This window comes from Amblyomma maculatum, chromosome 4 (assembly GCF_055883805.1).
Source record: "Amblyomma maculatum isolate TAMU_Amacu chromosome 4, ASM5588380v1, whole genome shotgun sequence".
Classification (NCBI taxonomy): Eukaryota; Metazoa; Arthropoda; class Arachnida; order Ixodida; family Ixodidae; genus Amblyomma; species Amblyomma maculatum.
Genome location: NC_139347.1, coordinates 89,769,722 through 89,784,038, shown reverse-complemented (window position 1 = coordinate 89,784,038; position 14,317 = coordinate 89,769,722). Strand labels below are relative to the sequence as shown.

Below are 14,317 nucleotides of genomic sequence, written 5' to 3'. Positions count from 1 at the left end.
TTTCGGCCGGCATTGTGCTTCATGTTATAGTATACCCTCTCCATTTACCATGTTTGTTGTAAATTTGTGTACTGCAACACCTCAAAGATCGTTGCTGTCGAGACAGCTTATCACTGTTGCATACTCTGTCATTTTCCTATTCTTAACTATTTTGGTTTGTTTGTCACATGTTCATATAAGGCATATGTATTCCTCCAATTGTACCCCTGCAATATGCCCTTGAGGTGTAGCAGGTACTTGTATATATGTAAAAAGAGTGCATGTATGAAGCTGGTGCCAGGCTGCAATATCTGCTTTGTTTTGTCTGCGGTGGGAGGCGGAGTGGGGTGGGGGATGGTGTTGCTTGTGTGTATTGACAGCATTTTATTGTGATGGTATTCATAGTGGTGACATCCTCCTACTATGACTAGAGACAGACTCAGTGGTTGGCGAATTCAATAGCTGCCTCTTGTGCCATCTTGCTTGAGCAAGTGTGTATGGTGCCTTGTATTGTATTTGTTTGTGGCCGCTATACTCACAGTTTTAGATCTGTCTGGGCAGCTTTTAGCTTCTGTGTAAATGACATCTGGATTTTTGTCACAGTCCAATTTCTGTGCCTTCCTTAACCCAGGCTTGCCTCTTTCCCGCATTCTGTTCAGAGTTCATGTTTCTTGGTGTTGGTGCTGCCTGATTTTTCCACTGAGGTCATAGGACCTGGGCCAATTATAGTGGTATGAGGGTGTTTGATTGTTCGATGGTCGATAGCAGTTTGTGAAGTGCTCTACCAGTGCACGAGTTTCCTAGCCTGACTCAGTTGCATGAGGTTGTACCTTAAATATTCACTCACTTTTCACCGCCCTCTTCAACTCTATAGGTGACGCTGAAAACAAGACAAAAGCACATGTATTACACGCACCTGCCCAAAGAAACTAGTTTCTCTCAACAGGATGGGACAGATTCACTTTTTTAATCAATGAGTGTTGCTACTTGTAAAGTACACATTTGTGTAAAGCAGCAGATTATTGTGGTGATGCATGGTTTCTTACCTCGTGTCACCATCTGCACTGCAGAGGATGCTGAAAAAAAAATATATGCATGTATGTTTAAGCTTATTGTACCCATGCATAAAAGTGCCCCTGGATAAAGCAGATTAATGATGAGAGAAAATAATTATGTCTAACTGCACACAATTTTTGTGTAAATCTCCTTATTCGACCACGGTTAGCAGTAAAATACGGTCAATAGCAATTGAGACCTGAGGAGACACCTGTGACTATCTCAGCGGAAACATTTTTACTGTGCAGGGCACAGTTATTAGCAGTACTAATATGCAGCAAGCATAGAACTAAAAGCACTGAGTGCACAGTTTGATTGCACCTAACTAGCCTCCCCATGATGATACTGGTACTATTACACTGTTATTGAATCCCTACGGGGCCTTCATGCTGTTCATTTAATAAACTTCTATATTGTTAAACTCAATAAACACAATACTTTTTTTTTCCCGCATACATTCATGAAACTGTATCCATTATTATGGTCAGGGCATAGCTCGCACAATGCTGGCATGTTAAACTCACAGTTCGGGCTGCGGTGCATCCTCCATGAGTTCAACCATGGCCTCAAAATGGGGCCATTTGATGGTGGGTATATCGGCAGCCCCAGCGCCACTCTTCTGTTTTTCCTGAATTAATTGTTTTTTCCTCATGTATATGTCCTTCAGGTTTTTAAATTTTTTTTCTACTTGGATCCCTGTAGGAGGAGAAAAGGTTGTCCATGAAAGCTTGCACGAGGCAAAATAACCTTGCTGCAAAGAATGCTGTGTGTTCAGCCTGTTTTACCTGATAGCTATGTTTTGCGCAAATTTGTGAGATTTTCTCAAAACGAATTTTTTTAAACATTAGACTAATTAGAATAATATGTGTGCATGCTTGCTTAAAACTCGGTTGCGCAATACGTGCTGGCGCCACAAAAAAAGATCGGTTTATTACCAAGACATATATCCCGGCTTCTCTAGACAAACACGAGCATCAAGAGATATATATATATATATAAAGGAGCACCGTTTATATTTACACACGAGCTCGTGTGGGTAGACGCCTGCAAAAGCATTCATGCTGTTGCTGTTGTCCAAATAACATGTTGCAAAGAAATTTTTTGAAGTGCTTTCACGTAATAAAAAAAAAAAAAGAATGTGATTGGAGGGATAGAGGAAAGGAAACAAAAAGGAAAATAAATGAAATATGAAATGAAAGGTTGTTTGAAGTATTGACACCGTCCATTCGTCATCGTCGTTCTCCTGGAAATACGAGAACGCGGCATGCGCGCCGGCTCGCCTGAAAAAGTTGAGGTGTCTGGCAAGCACTCGCTACCGACATCCGCTAATGATGACACCTTATTGATAAAGCCCCTGGAAAAACTATTTGAGCGCTATCAACGCCACCTGCCTCAGGTTCACCTGGTTCAGCACGTCAGGCACAGTTGGGAGTAGGAGAGCTGCTGGGCGACGACAGCGAACGTTGGTAGCAGCCGCTTGCCAGACACTTCAGCTTTTTCAGGCGAGCCCGTGCGCATGCCGCGCTCTCGTGCTTCCAGGAGAACGCCGACTACGAATAGATTGTGCCAATCACCATAGTGTCAATATAAAGCTTAACGAGCAGTTGAATTCTTTCCGTTCTCCAGAATGTTGCGCCTGAGTGAAAAACCCATTTCTCAAAAGTTCGTGGTACTTACCGGATAGCCCGAATAACTTGCCGATCTCCTCCCAGGCCATATCTTTCTTCTCCCTGGCTTTAAACTCCGGGTGCCGTTTATTGAAGATAAGCGGGTATTCCTTAACTGCATTAAGAAGATGCTCAACCGAGTACTCCATCTTTCTCGTCTTCCCGCCAATTTCCAATTTGCCGCCGGCGATGACAACCGGATTAGCGCAAGCATGACCTACTTCCGGGACCTCGCTGATTGGTGGAATGGTTTTCGACTAGTAGTCGCGCGACTGAAAATTCGAGCAGTGCCCGATCGGCCCGCGGCAGTCGCTTTTCGACCGATGCGACCATTTGCGACTGTCGCTTTTCGACCAAAACGGTCGCGCGACCGCTGCTAGTCGCAAGTGTGAACGGGCCTTAAGGCCCCATTGCGGCAAAAAGGCGGCGTGCGGAGACATCAGCAGCTGTACCACAATAGAGCCAGCTCCAACTTACCACGGTTGGCAGGGTTAGAGTAGAACATCAAAGTGGCTTGTGCATAGGGCACAACTGCTGCCAGCACTCCTGTCTATGGTGCACAGTGACACACTGCCTTGGTACCAGGTTTACCAGAGCTCCCATCGAAGCAGAGCACCTTGCCGCTTTGCCAAGGTGTGCGCTACAGGTGCTTACAAGGGGTACATTCGATTATCCAGTCCCGGACTACTTACTGACTGGTCTCTGCTTCTGCTTCGACTGGAAGTAACGTAATGGTCACATGACCTCGCAAGCTTCCTCCCCCATTGCCTCTGCGGATGATGCCAACCATCGGTCACGACGGCTCAGTTCTTTCGCAGTGGTGCCGCGCACAGTTATTTTTTAGCGCATGTGTATTTTGTTAGGATGGATAACAAATGTACGAATCAATCTGTGCTTTTTGCAAACGGAGTGCAATATGCCTGAATGCGAAGCGTTTTACATAGGGTAACTCAGTTTGCTAGGGTTTGCTTGCCGTTGCTGCTCGCAACGCTCTTACGAGGGCCCTGCTCACTGCGCTCGAAAGAGATGAAAGCGTTGGCAAAAGCATTAGAAGGAGCGTTAGCTGCTCCAGCACACAGCAGTTCGTTTGCGACACTTTAATGCCTGTGCGATGAAAAGATCACAAAACAGGTAAACTACTTCTCAACACCAAGAACAAACAATCAGTGCTCGAGGCTGTGGACATTGCCGTGTGTAGGGAAATTCAAGACAAGAAAGGGAAGATGCAAGATTCAAATGTCTTGTAGCTGCTAAGAGACCAGCTATAGAGCTTGCGTCATTGTTTAACGCACGATGTCATCTGCAGGAACACAAAAAGTACTCATAATGCGTTGGAGTATAACCCAATATGACCGATTGCCCAGGAACTGTACTAGTGGGTGCAGCCCGAGGAAAGTCGAACGCCAGACACCTGTCAGTAAGTAGTCCGGGAATACCTGGGACTGGAAATCGAGCGTACCCAGTGGCGTGAAACTAAGGAACACGCAAAGAAAAGCCAATCCTTCAAAAATAAGCTGATATTGTGTGTGGAGGCAAGTGGCAGTCGGGTGGCCTCACATCTGTTTGGTGTTCCTGAAACTTGTGCTTGTTATTGCAGGATGCAGCTGGGGCAAGGCAGAATTCCTAAGTGAGCGGAGTTAAAAGCTAGCAAGGGCTTGAACATGAAACTGTGTAAAAAGGCGTAGGCTGCCACTTTGTAGGCAAACTGGCACCAACCAAAGGGTGATTAAGGCGCTGTCTCCGTTCGCTTCATTGTGGCATTAGGTCAGTTGCAATAAAAGCTGGTTTTTTCAAGTGTGTAAGATTCATTTTCTTATCGAAGCATGAAAATATGCATGCAATACTATCAAAGGCATCACATTTTTTTTTTTGTTTCCATAGTTTGAAAAATGGGTGCACATTAGAATCTTGTAAATTTGTTATGTCATTGCACATGGCAGCTCGTTAAAAGTTCTTATGCTATTGCATTGTCATAGCTAATGGTAATTAGGTTTTCATGTTTTTGCTCTTAAAGTTACATTTTCTTGCATTGTCTAAGCATATCTGGTGGAGATTCCTTGAGTTGTCATTAAAATTATACAAATTTTTTGTGATTGTGATGGTATGTATTGTGGCAGCGTGCCTTAAAAATTTTATACATCGTGAGCTGACTGGATGTCTCACATGCATACAAATTCTGAAATTGCACGCAGATTGGCTCTAGAAACTGAATGACATTGCTTTCAGGTCATCTTAACCGCAGAGTTTGTAGAAAAAGGGTTGAACATTATTACCGCTAACCTCATAAAAAGACCCCAGGTGTTCTATGTCATGTCCATACCGCAGTCTTTTTAACGTATAAAAAAATTCGCATTTGTGTTTCAGAGATATGAGGCAGCTCATGGAAAAGGCTAATAACATCAGACAGAACATCCACTCTTATGCAGAAGTGCAGAGCAGTTGCTAACTATGGGCAGGGGTATGCGGCACGTGTATCACTCCACAGAGCAGTGAACAGTGTGAGCTTTATTTGATTATACCAACAAGTCAGAGGCATCAAATTCTTATACCTTTAGTTTGGTCTCATTGTTAGCTTTTTATTGAAACCAGAAAAGTCTGTAACAGCAGACTATTTGTAACTGATTGTAATGCAGGTCATGTGTGTGTTGTTTATTGCAGACTTGAATTGTATTTGACTATAGTTGGTAAAGACAAAATCATGCAAACAAAGAAATACAGTTATAAGTTACTTAGCAGTTGTGGGTGAATACCATATGGTGATACATGTATTGGTGTCTTACACATCATTACAAAATTGTTAACACGCGACCAAACATTTGTTGGCTGTACTCATATGTCTGTAAAGGTTTCTTTGAAGTCATTTGTGTTTACCTACTTGTTGACCTCATTCTTTCCAGTGCACTTGGGAATGATCAACCCCCTCCTCGCAACGAACCCAGCTTTACCATATCAAGTGCACAGACGGAAAAACCTATGAGGTATGTAATGCTGTGAAGTTTCTGCTTGACCCTCAGTTCAGTTCAGATCAGCTTTATTCATTAAAGGCCCCCTTTTCAGGGGGTGTTACATAAGGGGTGGGAATACACTTGAAAACATGAAAAAACAGCAATGATTATTTAACATTGAAGACGATGTGTTACATGCGCTTGAAAAACGGATGGCAAAGCGATGATGACAATGTCATAGGGAAGGCCATTCTAGTCTTAAGCTGTTCAAGAAAAGAGCGAAGCAGGAAAAGTAGTAGTGTGCGATGGTGTGCCTGCAACTTGCAGTGGGTGACTGGTGCGGTGAGATGTGCGTGCTGCGGCTGTGATGTATGGTGCTTGATTCAGAGAAGAATAAAAAATTCTTGTGAAAAAGAGCGAGGATAGCGATGCGGCGACGAAATGAGAGGAGTGGTAATCTGGATTTCACTTTCAAAGTTTCAACACTGGTGTCATACGAGTATGAGGAATGAATGAACCGGACGGCTCGATTTTAAATAGATTCTAATGCAGTGATTAGATATGCTTGATGTGGGTTCCAGATGGTAGATAAATATTCTAATTTCGTTCTTGCCAGTGATTTGTATGCGAGCAGCTGAGGTGGGGCAAGATGGAGGTGACGCTTAAGGAAACTTGGTGTTCTATTTTCTGCTGAAATGATGCTATAAGCCCTTCATGACAGATCAGGAGAGACTGTGATTCCCAGATATTTGTATGATTCTGTTAGCTCAATCAGTGTATTAGAAACAGAGTAATAAAAGCAATAAGGGTTACAACGACGAGAGAAAGGCTCGAGCTTGCATTTAGTAGGATTAAGGAACGTCAACCAATTATTGCACCAGTTTAATACACTGTTAAGATCTGCCTGAAGGGTGTGTTGATCATCACGCCGTACAGTCTAATATTGCAAGAAACATGCATGGGCAAGTCGTAGCGCTGCGCATCGCCCAATGGTGATCGTCCTTGCACCACGCACCTTCCGATGCGTGGTGCGGAGTTCGATATATGACGCAGCTTTCCTATACTTTTACGTGGGATTTTCAAGGGAATATTCCGCGAGTTTGATGTAACCAAAATTTGAATTATGTGGGTTCGATATATCTGGGTTCGACTGTATCTATCGTTCGGGCTTGAGCACTTGAGTCCTGTAGTGTACTCATGCCCTTCGGTGGTGGTGGATATTGTCCTTTTTTACAGCAACTTGCAGAGCTTAGATGACACAGTGTCATCCCTTGTGGGAGTCCGGGCCAACAGGCTTCGCTACCTGTCGAATTCGGGTTCAGCTGCAGATGACTCCTCTCAGGCTGACCCGTCACCTGACCCCTTGAAGCCCCCACACCCAGCGGGCATTGTGCTCACTCGACCAGAGTACTTCACCGTCCCGTCGATGGATGAGCTGGCGTCGATGGTAGACGCAGAGGGCCGCTGCTTCGTGGAGAACTTTGCTGTGGCGCGGGAGGGTTATGGCAACGTCTGCTTCCCGGGCCGCATGAATGTCGCTGGCCTGAATCTGGATGAAATAGGCGAGTCTGCGTGCTTAGCCATAAAAAATTCAAACGCCTCGCCCTTAGCGAAATCTGTGTGCCAGGGTGCAAACCATGGCTCACTTTAGCTATTGGTTGAAAATTCCGCTGCTGCTGTCCTCTTCTTTCTAAAGAGGTAATAACACACTCTGTGCACATTTCTAGAATACCTTTTTCGGATAAGGGCAAAAAAAAAAAAAAATGCTGCTCATGTGGTTATGCATTGATCATGCATGAAGGATCGGTGTTTTTGTTTCTAAATGTCTTCTCTTTTTAATATCTTGGCTGAAATCTCTGCTTGCAGAGCTCTGAATGGTAGGGCCTAAATAGGGATACATGGATTTCTCCCCATAAAGGTGGCAGGGATGAATTATTATTGGTTGAGAAAAGGGTAAGAGGGACAAAGCCAGGGGAGCTTGATTAAAGAAGTAATTTGGAGGTTACTGAAAGTGCATGGCATGTCAAATTAGATGGGAGGAAGCCATGATGGGCCTGGACCTGTAATCAAATATAGCATTTTCTAGCTGTTACTTTGGGCATGACAGCCTTGATGAAGTACAGTGTGTTGCATTATAGTACTGCTTATGAGACCGACTATCTCTCATAAAAATGAATTAGTCATTCTAAGAGCAAACAAAATTTCTGCTTTATCAGGGTTTTTTATGTTTCCTGTGAATTTTGTTGTAGTCGGGCTGAGTTGTACCAGTACATGTCCTTCAACTTTGGCTGTTGCATTTTTGAGCCTAGTGTAGTTATATTTGGGCATGGGCCACATGCTGGATTGCTTTTCCTGTCTGCAGTACACTTCCGTCGCATGGAAATCACTGTGTACCCTGACGATGATGACAAGCCCCCTGTCGGGGAGGGTCTCAACCGCAAGGCACAGGTCACGCTGGATAAGGTGTGGCCAATTAACAAGACCACTCGTGAGCCAATCCAGGTAAAATGTCGTTGGTTATCCTTCTGCTCTGTAAGGCATTTGGTATTGAAGAATCTATATTTTGTTTGGTACGTAGAATAACAGAGTTGTGTTTTTAGTGAAAGTGAACATTCTGCATTTCCGATTCCTTTCGAAGTAGTTCGTCGATTATATTCACTTCACAGTGGGAATTCACAGTGCCCTTGAAGAAATTACTTTCAAATTGAGTGTGAAGCGCTCGGAGATTCAGCATGTCACAAGCCTTTAGGGGCAAACGTAAACAAATTGCAGTGGAGCTCAAAACCAGGCTACCCCGAAGTCACCCAAAGCTACGATGGGAAAAGGTTCTGAGATGTGGCACTGAATTGGTGGGCAGAAGAATATGAACCAAGATGCAGTAGGTAGCCAAGTCTCTTTGGAATGCTGCTGCGGAAGCCCCAGTCAAAGTGTGTTAATGAGATACCTCTAATGTAAAGCAACTAAAGAACTCTGCTAAGTGTAAAACTAGTGAATGAGATCGATCTCATATGTGCAAAATTCAGATGCATCAAATTATTGCAGATATCGAGACTCCCCTTAAAAATGCCATGCATAAGTAAGCAACTACAAGCACGTGTGTATAGAAGTCCCATAAACACAACATTTGATGTATTAAACAACAACACCCAACAGATCAGATCAGAAAAACTTTATTTGAAGCAAATGAGTTTGCAGTATGCAGCTGGTGTGCCAGCGAGCGGCATGTCACAGCAGAAAGCTTGTTTACAGCGTTGATGCACCATGTCACGCTTGTAGGTCCCCGGAAATCTTACTCGTTTTTCTATTCTTTCGTATATCAAATTATTGATATATCAAACTGTTTCACTTTCTCTGCTTGTGAAAAATAAGAATTGTTGGAAGCTAGTGCTCATGTTGTTCATCTCCCTTTTCTATGTCCTCGTCCTCTGTTCCGCAGTTCTTTTATTAACGACTTTATAACGGTGTTTATTATGGTTACTCAGTTAATATATCAGGGAGCTTAATTAAGCAAAAAACTTCTGAAATCTGCATAAGACATTAAGAATTGGTGCTGAATTGGGTTGCATTTCATGCTTAAATAATGAAAATAGATTTAATTGCTTTGTCCTCCCTTAAGTACTCAACTAGAACAATAAAAATCAGGAAGCACCAAGTTTAGCAAGTTTAGGAAAACAGCTCTATGCTGATAATTATTGCCTTTGCAGCTACTATTTTCTCATTTCTTTTGTTTTTGTTGCAGGACCCAGAAAAGCTCAAGCTGCTTGGCTATCAAGAGAAGCTAGAGAGAAATACTGCCAAAATTGGAGGACGTTTTCTGGAGTACAGGCCGGAAACTGGCTCTTGGGTCTTTGAGGTAGGGGAGACATACCAAGTTTGACATCATTGCTTTCCAGGCTGCTCTAATCATTCAAGTTTAAAATGGAAATGTGCTGCTCTTTTTGATATTGTCTCAGTTTATTTTCATGCAGTGTCGAATCATTCTCGAATTTGTGGATTTAGGCGTTCAAACGCGAAACTGTTCTTACTCATGCAGCAAGTGTGAATATTTTCGCAATTTTGAGTACGTACTCGGCCTTACTGCATGATGACCTAACTGAGATTAGATAGACAGCCTTTTCCACCTGCTTGTGGCGTGGGTTTTGTGTCTGCGATTAAGCAATGGCATCCCCTGCTTCGTCCCATTGTGTCACTATTGATTTTCTGTTGTGGAAACTTCATCTTGAGTGTTGATCACATGTACATCATTTTGTTCGCCATACATCGGCTTGGTTGTGTTAAGTACGCTCCTCAAACCTGTAGGATGTGATGGACAGCGTTTGAGGCTCTGAAGCAGCAACTTGATCGACCTGCCTCTTATCAGATGGTGTTGATGTATTTGTGACTTGGGCTCAGTGAACATGTCCGCTTGCACTGTTGGTCCACTGATTATTCTGCTTTCAGGTGAAACACTTCTCCAAGTATGGCTTGGACGAATCTGACAACGAAGTCGATGAGGCTGCTGTGCAGACTGCTGCAGCACCAACTGCTGTCGCAAAGTTGCCGCAACAGGCAGCCACCATCAAGCCTCTTCCTGAAGGTGCCGCAGATAAAGCTGGCCAGGTGTGTTTGTCCAGAAGTTCTTGACTTTTTGAAGGCTTTGTGCTACCGTTATACACAGCTCGTGCTGTAGGTAACTTAGTTTTCCGGAGAATAGAAAACAGTGTGTTACAACATGTAAATAGCATTCACAAACTCCTGATTTTTATATTCGGGCATACCGCCAGGATCAGTTTTCACAGCTCTTTTGTTTACAATATACAAATATATCTGAGATACCCATTTCTGTGTCCCTTCATCAGTTCAACTTTGCCTTTTTGCAAATGATTGTCTCTTGTGCAGGAAAGTAAAAAAGTTAGATAAGTTCAGCTGAGATATTCTCTGGAATCAGTTTATGCATGGTGCAAGACTTGGGGTATGAAACTAAGTTCAAACAGGACACAAAGTATCACATGCACTGTTAAGGGACTGTCACTGAATTTCATATACAGTTAAACCTCTATGTAATGAACTTCCATGTAGCGAATTCTTCGATATTACGAAGTTTTTCAATTCCCCAACGCCGCCCCTATTGAAGGGCATGTATTTGAAAACTTTATGTAATGAACATGTGACGGTGGTTGACCTTGATATAACGAACTCGAGGCACCGATTGTCTCTTAACTAGTGCCGAGTTATTGGAAATTTGGCACAACGCCGCAGGTTTCAGGATGATGAAACACGAACTGAAGTGAGAGGAACGCCTACTATAGCATCGAGCGACCACAGTTGATACAGCGCTTTGCGTTTCAGCGCCGACTTCGCATCTTCTTGGCAGACGCAGCAGTCTCCGCTGCTTTTGCTGTTGGAACATGGCACTGCAGTAGTTTATGGTTAAAAGCGACCAAAAATAACAGAAAAAAGACGCGGGGCATCCATCGCTGCCACGCAGTTGCTCGCGGGCTCCCGCGCAGGGTAGCGGGAACAGTGGAGCGCACTGGTGACGCGAGGCTGAGTCGGTTTCCTGGGGGAACGGTGGTGGGAAAGCCGCACGCTCTCCCACCACCGTTCTCCCCCAGACAGATTCCTCCTCCACCTCCTTTTCCCGCTCCTTCGTCGTTAGATGCGTCACGCGAGCCGCAGAGGAGGTGAAGGCTGCCACCGCAGTCACGCCGAGCTCTCGGAGCGATCGCATTTCACTGCTTCTATATGACTTCGAATAATTCTGATTTACTGTACACACTTTCAAGGTTGTTTCCTTTACATCAATTCTTGATCTGGTTTTTGTTCTACATTGTTCTTGGGGGGTCTTCATGCGAAAGCTGCATGTAACGAAAACCTGGATGTAACGAAAAATCGCGGGCATTTTACAATTTCGTTATAGCCAGGTTTAACTGTACAGCATAGACGGCTTATAATGTAGGTCACTGGATCCGCAACAATCAGCACTATAAAATAAAACCTATATAAATTTTTTTTTTCTCAGGTCAAAATACATGTCAGATTTGTAGGTTCCCTTTCAAAGACGCTTGATTAATCTGTGAACGAAAGTGACTCATTAAGTCTGCTGCACGCTTAGATTAGTTTGAGTATTCCGCGTACAGCGCGACCGTGAAAATTGTCACGACCGCCGCCGCAGAACTGTTCCACAAAGGTGGTCGCGCTAACCTCTGTAGTAGTTGCGTTGCACATGGTATGCTAAAACATCACGTAGCTGTTTTCGTTCGCACAAAACAAGACCTTGGTCAGAAAACAACCCTTCCAGTGTGGCTGACAGAGGACTCCTTGTTTACTCGTTTAGTGCCCCGTTGTGGTAGCCCGCGACTTTTACCTCCGTTTTGCTTCAGCGGGGACCGTTCTTTCATCACGAAAATACCGGCTCATGCAAATCGATTGGCGCATGTCACAGGAAGCTAGCTGAGCGTCTGTTCCAGTGGTGCCCTGACATGTCATGGCTTGCCGTCACGTGAGAGGTGTGGTGCTGCCGTTGCACAACCAAAATTGAGCAAAGACACAATCATGAGTGTTTTCTTGTGCTTGCAAGGAAAGCCCACTTGTTGGTCCGTGCTGTCGCCGAATGAATTTTAAAACTACTATACCCGGTATTTCGCACACCCACATAATAGGCGATATGACTTTACATTGAGTCCTATGCGTGGCAGACCAGCAGCCGGCAAAAACCGCATTTTAACTGGTCCCGCACTATAAGTGGTTATGCTGTAAGTGGTCCTCACTGTATATGCTTCATGGCACAGAGATTGAAAAAGAAAATATGATCACGTGAAATAGTATCTTGGTCTTACACTACTGTATTGGGAAGCACTCATGAAATCCTTTTGTTCAAAAGCTGAAAAAAGATTATAATTGCAGAAACTTTTGTAATGCGCGTGCTCATATTAAACTGAACACATAATGTCACATAGTCGGGACAATGCTGGAAGCAGCGAACGATGAGACTGGTGTCATGTTTAAATTAGCTCTTTATTTAACTGGCTCGCGCCCGCAAAGAACAAAGCAAGTCGATGGCAGTGATAACAGCAGGAGCGTGCTCGTCAGTCGTCGAAGTATGAATACCTATCATACCCGTTAACACTGAATTTAAAGGCAGCTAAGAAACATCTAGTTAAAGCTGCAAACGATGACTAGCATAACCTGGAACATTGTTGAAATTCATGCAAGTGGCTGGAATCCTTCGAGTTATCTTCTCTTGGATTTGGCGATAAGAAAAATGTTAGCCTGCTTAATGAGCCTAAGCTTCTAAATGGTGTAATGTCCTTGAGGAATTCTGTTTTATTTGTTTCTTTCTTTTTTAATTAACATGTTTTTATTAGTGATGCATCATTCTAAAGAAAGTGTTTTCACTAGGGATGTGCAAGTATTCAAAATTTCGAATAAGAACTGAATATGCTTGTTACTTGATTGGTATTTGGCTAGAAAAATTTATATTTGCAGTTTTCTAAATTTGAACACTGTTGAATCTTGTAAACTGTTCAGATACTGCAAGCGCTCAATAATTTGATCATTAAGGGATCAGAAAAAACATTCAAATTATCAGATGGCCTTAAAAAGTACTAAAAACTGTTTACATCACAGTAATTTTATCTAATGAACACCTTGCTGTATGATAGATGTTTGCATTTGAAATGAAACCCAAGGGAGAACAACTGTTTTTTTTTTTTTAGGGGGGGGGGGTTGTCAAGTGCAAGTGTTTGTGCTTTGTGCATGCTGTCGGTAATGGAAGAAATGCTCCAAAGCCGCAAAGGTTTGTCATCCTCTTTGCAGTGTGGTGCAGTTGCAATGATGCCTCCTCAGGCTTCGCAAAACAGGCCCATTGCATTTTGAGGATGCTTCACTGCATAGGCTGCGTAAAGCATCGTGGTGAAGCGCGCAGTGCAAGGAAACTGCACGTGACCCGGTCGAATATTTAGGGACATCCCCGAAGGTGGAGTAGATTTGTAATAAAGGAGTAATTACTCATTGATATCCACCCAAGCGCATCCATATGGCTGCAAAGGAAAGCTATACAGCTCTCCCAGAAACTTCGTAGTTAACGAAAAATTCGTCCTGATCCGGGGATCGAACCCGGGACCACCTCCTTTCCAGCGCAGTCGCTTTACCAGCTGAGATAACCAGGACGGTCAGCACAACAGATGTCAGGGCGAGAGCGAATTGATCAATAACTCGAAGTGGGAATCGTGTTGGTCGGCTGTTTGGGTGGATGTCCATCAGCACTTGGGTGGATGTCAATGAGTAATTACTCCCTTATTGCACATGACCTGCATGTGGTAGCATGAGGGCTATGCATGCGTAGGCAGTGGAACAATGAGACCATCTCAGAATAAAAATAGGAGAGCAGTGATGAGCCAAGCAGCATCCAAAACGGTGTGACTTGTCAGTGAGTGGTTGGTTGGTTGGTTTGTGGGGTTTAACGTCCCAAAGCGACTTAGGCTATGAGAGACGCCGTAGTGGAGGACTCCGGAAATTTCGACCACCTGGGGTTCTTTAACGTGCACTGACATCGCACAGCACACGGGCGCCTTGCTTTTCGCCTCCATCGAAAAGCTGCCGCCGAAGCCGGGATTCGATCCCGCGTCCTTGGGAACAGTAGTCGAGCGCCGTAACCACTGCGCCACCCCGGCGCGCTGTCAGTGAGTG

At 44.0% G+C, this 14,317-nt stretch overlaps 2 protein-coding genes across 3 annotated transcripts in view; one reads left to right on the top strand and one right to left on the bottom strand.

Moving 5' to 3' along the window:
* The window catches only part of Nup98-96 (nuclear pore complex protein Nup98-96), a 127,853-nt gene that overhangs the window by 67,123 nt on the left and 46,413 nt on the right, over positions 1–14,317 (top strand). For both annotated transcript variants that reach the window (XM_084602149.1, XM_084602148.1), the window contains exons 15-19: positions 5,600–5,680; positions 6,884–7,209; positions 8,010–8,149; positions 9,387–9,500; positions 10,088–10,246. In XM_084602149.1, coding sequence (XP_084458275.1) covers positions 5,600–5,680; positions 6,884–7,209; positions 8,010–8,149; positions 9,387–9,500; positions 10,088–10,246 — 820 coding nt within the window. The remainder of the gene's footprint in view (positions 1–5,599; positions 5,681–6,883; positions 7,210–8,009; positions 8,150–9,386; positions 9,501–10,087; positions 10,247–14,317) is intronic.
* LOC146191621 (uncharacterized) lies at positions 1,419–2,851 on the bottom strand. Its single transcript, XM_084602150.1, has 2 exons — positions 2,713–2,851; positions 1,419–1,731 (listed from the first exon to the last, which is right to left on the bottom strand). The coding sequence occupies exons 1-2, from the start codon at positions 2,849–2,851 to the stop codon at positions 1,556–1,558; spliced, it is 315 nt and encodes a 104-aa protein (XP_084458276.1). The 3' UTR covers positions 1,419–1,555.